The 14,047-nt window shown below is 37.4% G+C and overlaps 1 protein-coding gene across 6 annotated transcripts in view; it reads right to left on the minus strand.

Moving 5' to 3' along the window:
• The window catches only part of LOC145989716 (uncharacterized), a 79,680-nt gene extending 65,636 nt beyond the window's left edge, over positions 1-14,044 (minus strand). For 5 of the 6 annotated variants that reach the window (XM_083124978.1, XM_083124975.1, XM_083124979.1 and 2 more), the window contains exons 1-2: positions 10,713-10,883; positions 6,969-7,130 (exon numbers count right to left, since the gene is read on the minus strand). In XM_083124978.1, coding sequence (XP_082981104.1) covers positions 6,969-7,130; positions 10,713-10,874 — 324 coding nt within the window. In that variant the 5' untranslated portion in view covers positions 10,875-10,883. Of the gene's footprint in view, positions 1-6,968; positions 7,131-10,712; positions 10,884-13,717 lie in introns of those variants that run through there. The other variant, XM_083124976.1, reaches the window with a different exon arrangement.
• Between the last annotated feature and the right edge of the window lie 3 nt (positions 14,045-14,047).

The raw sequence follows: 14,047 nt of genomic DNA on the forward strand, positions 1-14,047 counted from the left end.
TAGCCTTAGTGTGCATAAAGTGGACTTAAAACACAAATGCAATCAATCAAAAAATTACGAAATAGTTTTGTTATGTACAAACTTTTGTTTAGTTTTTGTATTAATACGAAACTTTATAATTTATAATTATGTTTGACTTGCATTCTTCTTTTATTTGCACGCATATTGTTATTGGTGTACACAGAGTAACAATCTCTTGAAAAAGAGAGAAAGCATTCTGCCCTCACTATTTTGTGCATTTTCGATATTATCCTTAGTAAAGTACATAAGAAGTAAATACTAATTGCTTATATTTTGTTGTTACAAGAAACACTCTCCCCCCGAGAAAATTTTGGTGGGGGGATTTTTTAGGTCAAGATTGTTGGTGGGGAGGAAATTCCCCCTGTCCACCCCCCACCCCCAGGATATCGCACCCTGCTTACAAAGTTATTACAACTGACCAATGTATCTGAATGTTTGCAGTAACGGCTATCGGGTGCCAAAACTTGGGGGCAAGGACGGTTCACTTTCTTGGTAGAAAAGTCTTAGCATTAAGAAGCCATAGTGCGGGTGCAAGAAGTGGCAAAATGTGGCCGGGGGGGGCTCCCCGCCTCGTTCCTCCTAATCGTCGCCACTGGATATTTGAATTAAAATTAATGTCTTATTGGGAATGTAAACACACACACACACGGAAAAACCAATTCCTTGTTCATTCTGCCTAAAGTATCCCCAGGCTTATGAAAAGCTATCTTTATAAAATATCGCTCAAAAGTAATGATCAAGTAACATTGAAAAATCTGTGAGCTAATTTGTTATTCGTTTTCTGAAGTAAGTTTTCGTTACTCATGCGGGAGAAGTGATACACGTATGGTTAGATGAACACATGCACTAAGGTAACAAATAGTTTACATTTTGTAGAATGTGATTTTGGACACAAGGAATTCATCGAAATTGATCACCATACCCGGTAATTCATCTTCTTTTCACAGACGACTTGGGTTGTATGGAGCGACCTTTTCGAAAGCGCTCAAATGTCAACCTCTACCCTGCGCTGTACGTATACCCTGGAAACTTCAATCTTGCAGGCGAACGAGTCCCTGGCGCCTGGAACCGCAGTCAAAATAATAATTTGTGGGGGGGGGGGGACGGTTGTATTTTCAATGTTTGCGTGTATTTGTTTTTCCCCCCTTCGCCACTTTAATCTAATCACCATTGAACCTCATTGCCAAAATTAGCAGAAAAGTGACTTCACATAGAACAAATCAGCCGAATCAGCAACAACTTACTCTCCTAAAAGTGGAGTTTCATTAGTTCATACTACTTCGAAAGTTGAGGTGGTAGTTTCAATTTCACAGTGTTTCATTGTTGGATCAAGGCAGCTAACTCCATGAACAATAACGTTGTTTTCCGAAAGTCTAAAATATTTGTCTTTGGCAATACACCCTCATAAATGAACGCATCTTCTGTGGTGATGAAATTACACGTTTCCTGTGAGTTAGTTCTTTCTGTATATATTTTTTCTCCAATGGCATAACGTTGTTCGGCGCAGACATATTAACAGACGAAAATGACATCGCGGATGCCTTTGCAATTTACTTTCATTCTGTGTACGCAGCCGAAAGAGCTAAATATGACGTAAATAATCTGAAAATAAAAATTGCTAACGAACAACTTGATATTTTCACTTTGCGCAACATCCGCGTAAGCGAAGTAGAAGCTGCCATCAAGAATTTGAAATCCAAATCAACGACCGGCCCTGACAACATACCACCATATATAGTTAAAGGATGTTGCGATATTTTAAAATATCCCTTGCTGCAAATTTTTAACCTTTCTCTCGATACCAATACTTTTCCTTCAAGATGGAAAACATCGTCCGTCTGTCCTATCCCCAAGTCTCACCACAGATCAAGCTTAGAAAATTATAGACCGATAGCAATCCTTTCTAGTCTTGCTAAAATATTTGAACAAATTATTTACAAGAGGATGTTAGCACACGTCAATCCAGTTATCTCTCCTTATCAGCATGGATTTACTCCAAAGAGGTCTACCGTAACAAACTTAGCTAACTTTACCCATTACGCATGCAATGTACTAGATAACACAGGACAAGTCGATGCAATATACACCGATTTTACTAAGGCATTTGACAAAATTGATCATGATATATTACTACAGAAAATTGCTTCATTCAATATTTCACTTAATACTTTAAATTTCTTTGCTTCATATTTAGCCGATCGAACGCAAACTGTAATATACAGGAAAATCAAAAGTCGCCCCTTCACACCATATTCTGGTGTTCCCCAAGGGTCCAATCTTGGACCGCTTTTGTTTTTATTACTTATCAACGACTTACCCAATTGCATACAAAATTCTCAAAAGTTGCTTTTCGCCGACGATCTTAAGCTTTTCTACGAAATAACTACCTCTGAAGACTGTTTAAAACTGCAGGAAGATGTAGACAGAGTGATCTCTTGGTGTGAAAGTAACAAGTTGGATCTTAACCCAACAAAATGCAGCGTAGTCACTTACACAAAACGCAAAGCATCTTGTGTGTTTCCATACCGTATTAAAAATGTACAAATCACGCGCAAAAATGAAATTAAAGATCTCGGAGTGACCTTCGACACCAAGCTCAAATTTAATAAGCATATTGAAACTGTTACTAACGACGCTTTCAGAAACTTAGGTTTTATAATCCGATCAAGCCACGACTTCACGAAAATAGAACCAGTGAAAATACTTTACTATTCCCTCGTACGGTCAAAACTAGAATATGCGTCAGTAATCTGGAATCCCACTCAAATAAATTTAATTCATAGACTAGAACGTATTCAGTCCAAGTTTCTTAGATATCTCAAATTCAAAGCCTGTGGAGAATATCCAGCATTCGATTCATACGATAATCTAGTCTCAGAGACCAACTTCAACAAACTAGCACTCCGACGACAAGTAAATGACCTGCTATTTCTGTATAAAGTAATTAACGGTATAATAGACGATTCCAACTTATTATCAGCCGTATCATTTAATGTTCCCATTTCCAAAACTCGTCCCAAGCACAAAATCTTCCATTGCCAGAGAGCGAAAACATCAATTCTTTCTGCCTCTCCGGTGTGGAGAGCGTGCAACTCTTTCAACACAATTTCATGTGTAAATAACACAATCGATATTTTTGCAATGAGTTTATACAATTTAAAAAATAGTATTACTGGAACGCTGAATTTATTGTAATAATATTATGTAATTAGAGCACCATAATTGGGCTCGGCCTGTTGAGCTCTATCAATAAATAAATAAATAATGAAGATGTTCTGGATTTTACTGACCCCTCCCCTGGTGGAAGCACAATGCACACTGGTTCGATCTCCTTTAAACTGTAGGTTTAGTCCCGATTAACCTATCTGAGCATAAAATTCGACTTAAAAACACAAATGAACCAAATTTTCTTATGGATACTTCGTGTACCTTTTCTTCATTACTTCATCTGCATCTACATATTCTGTTGACCTTTTCGGCTGAACCTCTGATGCTTCTAAAGTTTGAACCATTCTCATCGTGATTAATTAGTTCTCTCGCCCTCAAAACAAAGCTTTCCTTCTAACACCTTCTTCTTTTTTTCTACGTAAGTTAAACACAAGAAAAATCGCATGATTACGTAACTGATAGGCAAAATCTATGTGTGGAACTAGGATTTATAAATGGAATTGTTTGTTTGTTTGATTTGATTTATTTTACTTCGCCTTTTGTGCCACTTTTGGCTAATTTGCGAAGATGGGGATGGGTGATGATATGATGAATGGATGTTCACAAACATCCATGCCAAGGCCAGGATTCGAACCCGGGACCCCTGGAGTTGTAACGCGATAGTTATTTGAAAATGACAGGTATGTAAAATACAAATATAAAAATAAAAATTGTAATGAAATAAAGAAAGATATTCTTCTGGAATTTCACTGTAGAGCTAATTAAAAAGTCGAAATAATTTATTGTGTTGCTGGAGGAAGCAACGCTGAGGTTCTTATTTGATTATTTAGAGATTATTTTAATCATACGCAGGCCGGGATTTATACAGGGTGTCATTTTAATGGCGCCCACGGACCACAGATTCGTATAGAGGACATCAAAACAAACAACTTTTCCCAGTAACATTTTCCTCGTTGGTGCGTCGATTCGACGCTACAGCCGTTCAAAAAATACCATTTTGCCGCCTGGATGCTGGCAACCCAACACAACATTTGATCGTGCCTGTGACGTCATATCCTGCAGCGAAACAGCGCACGGCAGAGTTGCAAGGAACACACAAATTTTGTGAAAAATGACAAACTACCAACCACATTATTAGCTGTAAAACGAAGCGAGAAACGCGTCCAGCAGATCGAACCTCATAGCCTACCAGCCAGAAGATTAGCAGTCATCTCAGGGGAAGGGGGAAGTGAACCACCGATAAGAGAAATGGTAAAAAACGTATTCAAAATGAAATGTCAATGTCGGATTTTGTCTCAGACTACATCTAAAATATCAACAACAATAAATTTTATTAGACTTACAGCTTACACGTGGCTGTTTACGCCCAACTACATGCCAAATATTTGCAAATCTCGTTGCAAGGTTGATATCTACAGGTTTGTGTCCAAATGCCTTGTGGTGCTTTTGGGCTGATAACGTAAGTATCCGAGGTTCACGTTGTTACATTACGGCTAAAACAAGTACAACCACAGTAACAATCTAATGATGAATCAGTAGCGAATATACTGACCTGTTCACAATTGCAAACTATTACATGAGTATCCGGTGCATAGATAAACACATAGTCGTCTTAGAGCTTGTATTACTACTACTTATATCCCTGTATTTTCAACCATTTTTACCACTTGCTTGCCTCATAATACTCTGAATATACATTATATTATCTGTTGCTTACCTTTGGAATTTTGAGTTCCTTCATTTCTATTTTGTCATCTGTTCAGTGTGTCACAGACAACTAGTATCAGAAAGACGAAGTGGATAGACTAAATTGTAGATGCCAACTTGGTAACTAGATTTGCAAATATTTGACGTGTAAGCTGAGACAAAATTCGATATGACCACTTTCACTTGAATTCTATTTTCTTTCTACTATTTTCCGTATCGTTTGTTTACTTCCTGTTGGGTTACAGAACGTATTTTCTCGTTTTGTGTTACCGTACATAATGTGGCTGATTGTAGCTATGTCATTTATGTGTGTTCCTGGCAACCCTGGAACGCATCGCTTCACGACGGGATATGGCGTCACAAATGCAATCAAATGTTGTGTGTGGTTGCCAGCATTCAGGCGGCAAAACAGGCTTTTTTGAACGACTGTAGCGTCGAAACGACGCACCAACGAGAAAAATGTTACTGAAAAAAGTTGTTTGTTTTGATGTCCTCTATACGTTTCCGTGGTCCGTGGGCGCCATTAAAATGACACCCTGTATATCTCGGATGGGTCCTTGTGAAAATAATCTGAAATTTGGCATAAAGAAAGCCCTGCATTAACCTAACTCATGGTAAAAATCTCAACTCATTTAGTCAATATGAGGTAGCATATGTAACCTAATTTGTGACGTTGCGGAGTATGGTTAAGCTACATGCATACCTAGAATAAAGAAGCCTTTTCTTTTTTAAAGTTGAGTTAAAATGCCTCAGAAAATACAGGGTTTCTATAAATTAGTTACACAAAAGTAACCTTTAATTGTGAAGAAAGTGTATGTGTAACAGAAATATTTTATACATCAATGAATACAGCATATTTTCAAGTTCTCTCTACAAGTGTTCAATATGTGATCCTTTCATCACACGGCAAATGTCCCAGCGGTATTCGATTTCCTGCCACACCGTTTGAAGCTGTCTGCATCGATAGTCACAGCTGCCTGCATTATCCGGACCTACAGCTCGTTGACGTTGCTGGGAAGACGGGGAACAAACACACGTTCTTTAATGTAACCCCAGATAGAGAAATCCATGGGTCAAATCAGGCGAACGAGGTGGCCACGTAATCGTTCCACCACAACCAATCCAAGTAGGTACTTTACGATTGACGTAGGCGGTTACTTCTTTATGAACATGTGAAGGAAAATGAAATCAGCACCCATTTCTTCACGCAATTGTGGCATTACATAATTCTCAAACATGTCCAGGTATGATATGCCTCTGACAGTCCATGATGACTGATGCAATACTAGAGAAGATAAGCAAACACTCACGCCTCCAGTGGCGGCGTCTGAAACTAACAACTGGAAGCAAATGACATGCGACAAGAAACTTGAAGATATGCTGTATTCATTGATGTATAAATCATTTCTGTTACACATACACTTTCTTCACAATTAACGGTTACTTTTGTATAACTAATTTATAGAAACCCTGTATAGTAACATAGGATTTTAATACTTGAGTTACCAGAAATTTAATTTACAAGGTATGGCAATCGAAGATCTGTGAAATCTCATTGCATAAGGTTTGGAAAAATTGCTGCCCCAGGAGAACTAAGGACAGGAATCTTTTTGAACATTGGTTTTGATATATAGAAACATGTACGTACAAACATATGTACAAAATGATTGTCTTTTTCTAAAATGGTCATGCAACCACTATTGGATGATTTGGTATGGAATGACCCATAAATAACTTTTTTTAGAATCCAAACAGTGCTCGGTACTTTAAGGAAGGTTAAAATTTTGTGTGACAAAGATTTTCAAAATTCTACGATAATTAGTCTTTCTGCTAGGAGAATTTGAAAAAAATCATAAAACAATTGGAACATGTTACCAAAAAAAAAAAAAAAAGAAACCAGTACATATTGTATCAAACACAGGTTGGAATTGAGAATATTTTCAGCTGTGTTAAAAACTTGATTCCGAAAACATACAAAGGGACATGAGAAAATTATCAAAAGTTTATACTAAATTCCAACTTTCCTAATAACTTCATTATTTCGTTTACCGCTAAAACACAATTGTATATACCAGGTTATGTTGCTCCTTCTGATTACATTCTTCTACTGTTGACACATATTTAATGAGAAGATTCTCCGACTCACGGCACATGTCCCGGAAGTCCTGGAAGTTATCCAATTTGTGTGTACATGTAATGCACACAAATTTCGGAAGGGGGTCATCTTTGGTAACCTGTTGGAAGACAATCATAGAAAAGGAATCAGTTATGGTACTAAAAAAACAAGGAAATTGTATGCACTAATAAAAGAATAAGCAATGGGTACCTTTGGAAATCATTGTCACATGAAATTTGAACCTTCCTTAAAGTAATGAGCACTGTTTGGATTTTTGAAAAAAAGTTATTTATGTTGAAAAAAAAAACAACTTTAAAATTACCTTACGCAAGCATGTGTGTTTCCCATGGACAATGTATTTTCCGTTGACAAGTGACAGTAAGTATCGTAGACTAGTGGGAACGAATGTAGAAGTAAATAGGAACCTTAGTAGAATGCATTTAGGGATTTTATTCCAACGCTAAGAGAACAAACCTAACCACGAAAGCATATATTGAACAAAATCTTAAGTAATCGCTAAAACTCCTCAGTATGGGTTAACAGACATAATTTGAAATCGAGCCATGTAACAATTGTTAGTAGCATGATGAAATCGCAATAAAAACAAAAGGAACTTGGGTCTTTTTTCCCCTTGTAACCAGCCATTTGTTTCAGACTGATGCTGCTATCTAATTCACATGCAGGGTTGCGAAGGGGTAATTTGTCGCTACAAGCTTTCGTTGATTGGTTAGACTGGTCAGGTTGGTTGGTTCATTTGGCATTTTTAGTCCACATTATGCACAGCAAGGCTAATCGGGACTGGACCTACAGTTTAAAGTGGAATCTGAACCACTATGTGCCTCCAGGTTTAGGGCTCTTAGCATTAAAATAACATCCCTAAATGCTTTAAATACCTGATCACATAACATCTAGTCTCAAGCATGAAACACCTTTTGAGCCACGAAAACTCATGTCCCAGTCAACCAGAAATTAAGAACGCATACTCACGAAAGCTAAATTTCAAATCATCCCAAAGGCAGAAACACAAATGGTTGAGTATCAGCAGTATTTTTTAGTGCTTCACTCTCAGTACCCCAATTTTCATGTGTTTTACACGGATGGGTCCATATCTGCGGAATCAGTAGGATTCGTCTTTGTTGTGGACTCTGAAAGTCACAGTTTCTTCCTACACCATGCCTGTTCCATCTACACAGCAGAGCTGTATGCTGTCCTAAAGGCACTGAATTTCGCAGATATTCAAATTATGAAGAAAGTCCTTGGGTAACAGTTCGTTATATTGGAGACACATTAAAATCGGATATTTTGTGTTTCGCATGGTTCGTACTTACCAATTGTGTATTGAGGAACATAGTTCAAGGTGCCATTATGCTTTTTACACGAAAACAAACACAATTTTTCACATAGAGAGTGATTTTTTATTCCTTTCTTTGCTTCTGTAACACACAATATGGTGGGCACATTTTGACTCATGTTGTGGGTATGCAGTGTTTCCAACCTTCCTCATCGAAAAATACCTACTATCGTGTTCGTCACGTGTGAAAATTTTACATTATGCACGGGTAGCTGACGGATAGCCCCACGAACCATTCACGGATAGCCCCATTTCCGATAAGGTTAGGTTAGGTTTGGTTGGGTTAGGCAAGCATAGTGAAAAAAAAAGGTTAGAAACACTGACAGGTGCTTACGTCATCAAACGTACGCAGCATGCAGTTCACGTAGCGAAAGCAATGGCAATTGTGCGTCGGTGAGATATTTATCTTGAACAATACACGAATTCGAGGTCAAATATATTCCAGGATGAAAGAAAATACCTCGACGAATGTTTGAAAGCTTGGAGAAACTCATTTCTGTAAGTAGCTTCTTCTGTAAAAATGAAGAAATGTGTCTCCGATATAACGAACTGTTACCAGTCCTTGTATGCACAGAGTCTAATAGTGTGCTCCAGAGTCTGGAATTATTGAATTCCAGACATCCTGTGGAGCAGCGTATCTTTCGACAGCTAGTGTCCTTGTGTGCCAGTGCTGATGTCCACTTCTGTTGGTTCCCTAGTCAAGTGGGCATACAGGGTAACGAAGCAGGCAATGCTGCCGCCAAGTCTGCTGATGCAAACGGCGACGTTCTCGACCACCTGCTACCAGCTAGCGACCTGCAGAATGTGTTCCGTTCTTGCATTTTTGACACTTGGCAGGCCGAGTGGGATGCAAAAACAGGGAACAAGCTTCACCCTATTAGGCCCACCACACATGCATGGCATTCCTCGTCCCATCCCTCTCGTCGAGAAGAAGTTATTCTTAAAAGACTGCATATTGGAGACAGCCATCCAACCCATGGTCACCTGCTACAAGGGCTGGACCCTCAGATGTGTCGTGTTTGTAATGTTATTTTAAGTGTTCAACATATTCTTATTGAATGTGCCGGTAAATTTCCCATATCTGGAAAATGGCTGAAATTTGCTAGTTCATTTAATTTCAATATTCGTACTTACGTATACGTACTGCATTGAGAAACATTGTTGAAGGTGGCATTTCGCTTATTTCACGGAAATGAGCTCTATTTGCGACATATCGAGTAAGTTTTCTTCGTTGCTTCTTCTCTTCCGTAACACGTGAAATGGCGGTCACAGTTTCACTACCGTAGTCGGCATGCAGTGTTTCCACCCCCACTCCACCCAAAAATACCTACGTAGCCCCACAAACCATTGATGCATAGCCCCACAAACCATTCATACATAGCCCCACAAATCATTTCCAGTAAGGTTAGGTTAGGTTGGGCCACGTTTAGGTTACAATAGTTAAAAATTGGTTTAGAAAAAAAAATGTGTAGCCCCACACACTATTCTCGCATAGCCCCACAAACCATTGACAAATAGCCCCACAAACCATTTGCGAAAATGTACCTTCTTCAGTTACAAAAACACGTGTTTGGAAACACTGACCGGGATTACGTCATCACACACAGGCAACATCCGGCTGGAAGGAAACGGATGCAACCGCTGTAAATTTGTAAATTTGAGGCTATCAGTTTTCCGGATATGGGAAATTTACCGAATGTGTCGACTTACCTCAGACAGACTTTTAATCTGCCCAGCTGTTTGTCATCCTTGTTGGGTGATGACAACAGTATTTTATCAGTTTTTAGATTTTTGCGAAGAGCTGGTCTCCTCCACCACCTGTGAGGAAGCTTTTAATACATTCTGACTTTTAATGTGTTGTGCAGGTCTTTTTACAACCTTGCACTTCTAATTTTTCCAAGGTGCTTTTTAGCTACACCCCTTATTTTATCTTCTTCAGTCAGAATTTTAGATAAGGGGATATTTACATAAAAGGTTAAAATTTTTGTATCTGCAAAACGTATTTCATCAATTTTACAGGATAAAGTACTTACCGAAATGAGTTTCTGTATACTTTACGAAGGTTTCGGAAGTGTTTTTTCCCCTCGCTTAATATATTTTGTCGGTAAATCAAGTATTTTCACAACATGAAGTACCAATGTGAAAAATATGAAAATAAAGGAATTTCAGAGGTTTGGCGGTTACTGAAATTTTACCAAACTTTGTGAAGCTCTTAACTGTACTAACTAGTTTCTCCAAGCTTCGGAGTTACTCCCACAACAGTTTCAAGCACTTCATAGTAATCCCTACAAAATTTGCGGAAAATCATTCAACATTCGAAAGAGTTACCCAAATGCCAATCGTACTTACAATAAGCGACAAACAGTTTAGTATTTTCCCTGGAATTTCTCTTTGTAGTCCCTCCTCTTGATAGATATCAATTCTCAAACTTGTCTTCTTCAAACACAGTCTACACAACGTCTGGTAATCTTTCCCAATATGATCAATGTGTCTTGATAATGTTGGACTCATGTTTTCACACAGATATCTTCTTCTTCTTCTTTTTCTGACCCTATCAACTGGCAGTCGATTTTAGTCATCTTCCTGAGGTTTTTTTTTTTTTTTTTTTTTTTATGTATTTAGTTCGCTATTCACTTATATTTCACAAGAATGAAAAAAAAAACATCTATTGATATTTATTTATACTGTTTGTTAGATCGTCAAATTACATCTTCTTGCATATCCATAAAGAAGCCATATGGTAGGAGGAGTAGGGACCGTGAGCAGGGCAGTAAGAGATGTAGGGAATGGAATTCTATTTCGACGTAAACCACTATATAATTTATCTCGTTCTCTGTCAAAATTGGGACATTGTAAAAAGAGATGTGTAGCATCTTGATTATCTTCTCCACATGCGCAGGCTTGTTTTGTTGTAATATGTAGTCGTGATAAATGATCATTAGTGCGAACATGACCTGTACGTAGACGTATTATAAAAGTAATAACTGATCTTGGAAAATTATATGGGTAGTACCAAGGTTTGTTTTGTGAATGTTCTGCAAACCATTTATATGTGTTGCCCGTGGATTGAAATTGTTCTATACACCACTGTTTCCATTTATCTTGAAGTTTAAATTTAACTCTTGGAAGAAGGTCCGTGTATGGAAGTCTCGCAAGTGAGGTAGTTTCCGATGATCGAGCGGCTTTGGCATATGTGTCCACACGTTCATTTCCCGTGTTTACTTGGTGAGCCTTTACGTAACTAAACTGGACGTTGATATTTCTTCCATTAGCATACTGAGTTTGTTGGATTATAAGTATGATGAATAAAGGATGTTTACAAATCTGAGGATATGAGGAACTCAGCGCCATTAATACGCTTAAAGCATCTGTTATGATGAGAATTTTTGTGTAATTATTATGGATAGCGTAAGTGAGAGCTTTATATATTGCATAACTTTCTGCAGTGAAAATAGAAGTGTCAGGTGGTAAACGGAATTGTTTGTTTATATTTTGATCTGGAATGAAATAAGCACAACCCACACCTAGGCGGTCTTTGGATCCATCAGTATAAATGATTAGGTGTGTTGGCCATTTCTCTTTATACATGATATGTCTTCCTAAATCCCTGAAATGGATATTGCATTGGGTATATAAGGGTATGTCTAATTCATAAATTAAAGGATGTTGGAAGGTAAAAGACTTTGCACGTGATTCCAGGTCTATGTATTGGCAATATACAAAATAAAAGAATGTGTGTTTAGGATCTATGGCTTTATTTTCTGTCCATTGTTTTTGTATTTCAAATAATTTATTGAATGGGTGCGTATGATTTTCCCAGGTTTTGAGCAGAAATTTTATTGTTAGTTGGATCCGTCTATGTGTCAAACTAGTTTCTCTGCTTTCCATATATACACTGACATTAGGACAGGACTGCATGAGACCTAAGCAGGTCCTCAAAGCTTTTCTCTGTAGTATGTCTATTTTGTCTAAAAGACTTAATTTTGCACCCCCATAACTAAAGGCTGCATACTCAAAGTTTGATCGAAAACAATTCCTATAAAATAGCAGTAAGATTTTGGGGTGGCCACCCCATTTAATTGTTGTGATACTACGGAGTATATTTATTATTTTACGGCCTTTATTGATTAAATGCGTGATGTGTGTATTCCATGTGAATCGCCTGTCAAAATGTATACCTAAATATTTATGTGTTTCTATTACTGGGATATTAGAAATGTGTGGTACATTGTTAGGATGAGTATCCAATCGTTTATTATTAAAACAAATAATTTTTGATTTTGTTTCGCTGATGGATAATCCTTCTTTGAAAAACCACGCTCTTATGATGGCGATTAAATTCTGCATTGCTATTATACCTTGAGTAGCATCATCTGTAATATTATAGAAACAGAAATCATCTGCATACTGAAGGGGATGAAATGGTAGAATTGGTAATGCATGTATCTCATTCGTATAGATATTAAATAAGAGAGGGCTCAGAGGTGAGCCTTGAGGTATGCCGATTGAAGTGGAACGGGGATCGCTTAGTTTGTCGCCGAACCATCCGAATATAATCCTGTTGGAATATAGATTCCACACAATTGTTGAAAGTTTTGGGTGTATATGAAGATTCTCTAATTTATGACAAAGATTATTTAAATTTATAGAATCATAAGCTTTTTCAATATCTATAAACAAACTGAAACAGTAGGAACGTGTAATTTTACTATTTTGAATTGCTGCTGTTAGAGTGGCTATAGCATCTTGACTACTAAGATTAGTTCGAAATCCAAATTGTGTGGAATGAAAAAAATTTTCACGTTCTAATAACCAGGATAGTCTATTTTTCATTGTGCGCTCAAATATTTTTTCCAAAACTGAAATTAGTACTATTGGTCTGTATGAGGATGCATGGTCCGGAGATTTGTTTGCTTTTAAAATTGGAACAACTACATGATTTTTCCATTCTAACGGAACTATGCCGGTTAGATATATATTGTTGTAATGTGAAACAAGAATATCTGTTCCGGTATTCGGTAAATGTGTTATGGCCTGGTACGGAATACCATCAAGACCTGGTGCTGTGTTTTTCACATTTTTAAGAATTGTTGTTAATTCCTCTCGGGTTACAGGTGGAAAATCTTTTGTAAATTTTGAAGGGAGATTCTCGTTAATATCATAATGTAGGTGAACAGATGGTGGAGTTAATTGGGAAAGAAATTGATGTTGCCAACTGTCATCTATCGGTCTTTTTTGAGGAGAACGTGGTTTGCGTAAAGAATTGAATTTATGCCAAATATTTCGGGATGATTCCTGCATGTCTATCGAATTGCAGTAGTTAATCCATGCTTGTCGTTTGGTTTGTAAGTATATTTTCACACAGATAATATGTGTACTTTTCTTCTGGGACGATTTCAAAAAAAACAAAGTCAAAAATATTGCAAAATCTAAGTTAGTGTTTGTAAATTGTTTATAGAACACTCTCCTTCATTTAGTCACGACACACCAAATACGTATTTACTTTTCAACATCGCTGTAATTTAAATGCCACTGTCAATTATCATTTTAAATCGTGATCTTCACAAATTCCCCATTGATACAGTCAGATGAATTTTCCAAATTTTCATTACATCTCAAAAATTTCAGTGATGGACAAGCGCAGAGATTGACCATACACATATTACTATTACTACTATTGACCA

Source organism: Lepisma saccharinum, chromosome 7, assembly GCF_977018435.1.
Source record: "Lepisma saccharinum chromosome 7, izLepSacc3.1, whole genome shotgun sequence".
NCBI classification, from domain to species: Eukaryota; Metazoa; Arthropoda; class Insecta; order Zygentoma; family Lepismatidae; genus Lepisma; species Lepisma saccharinum.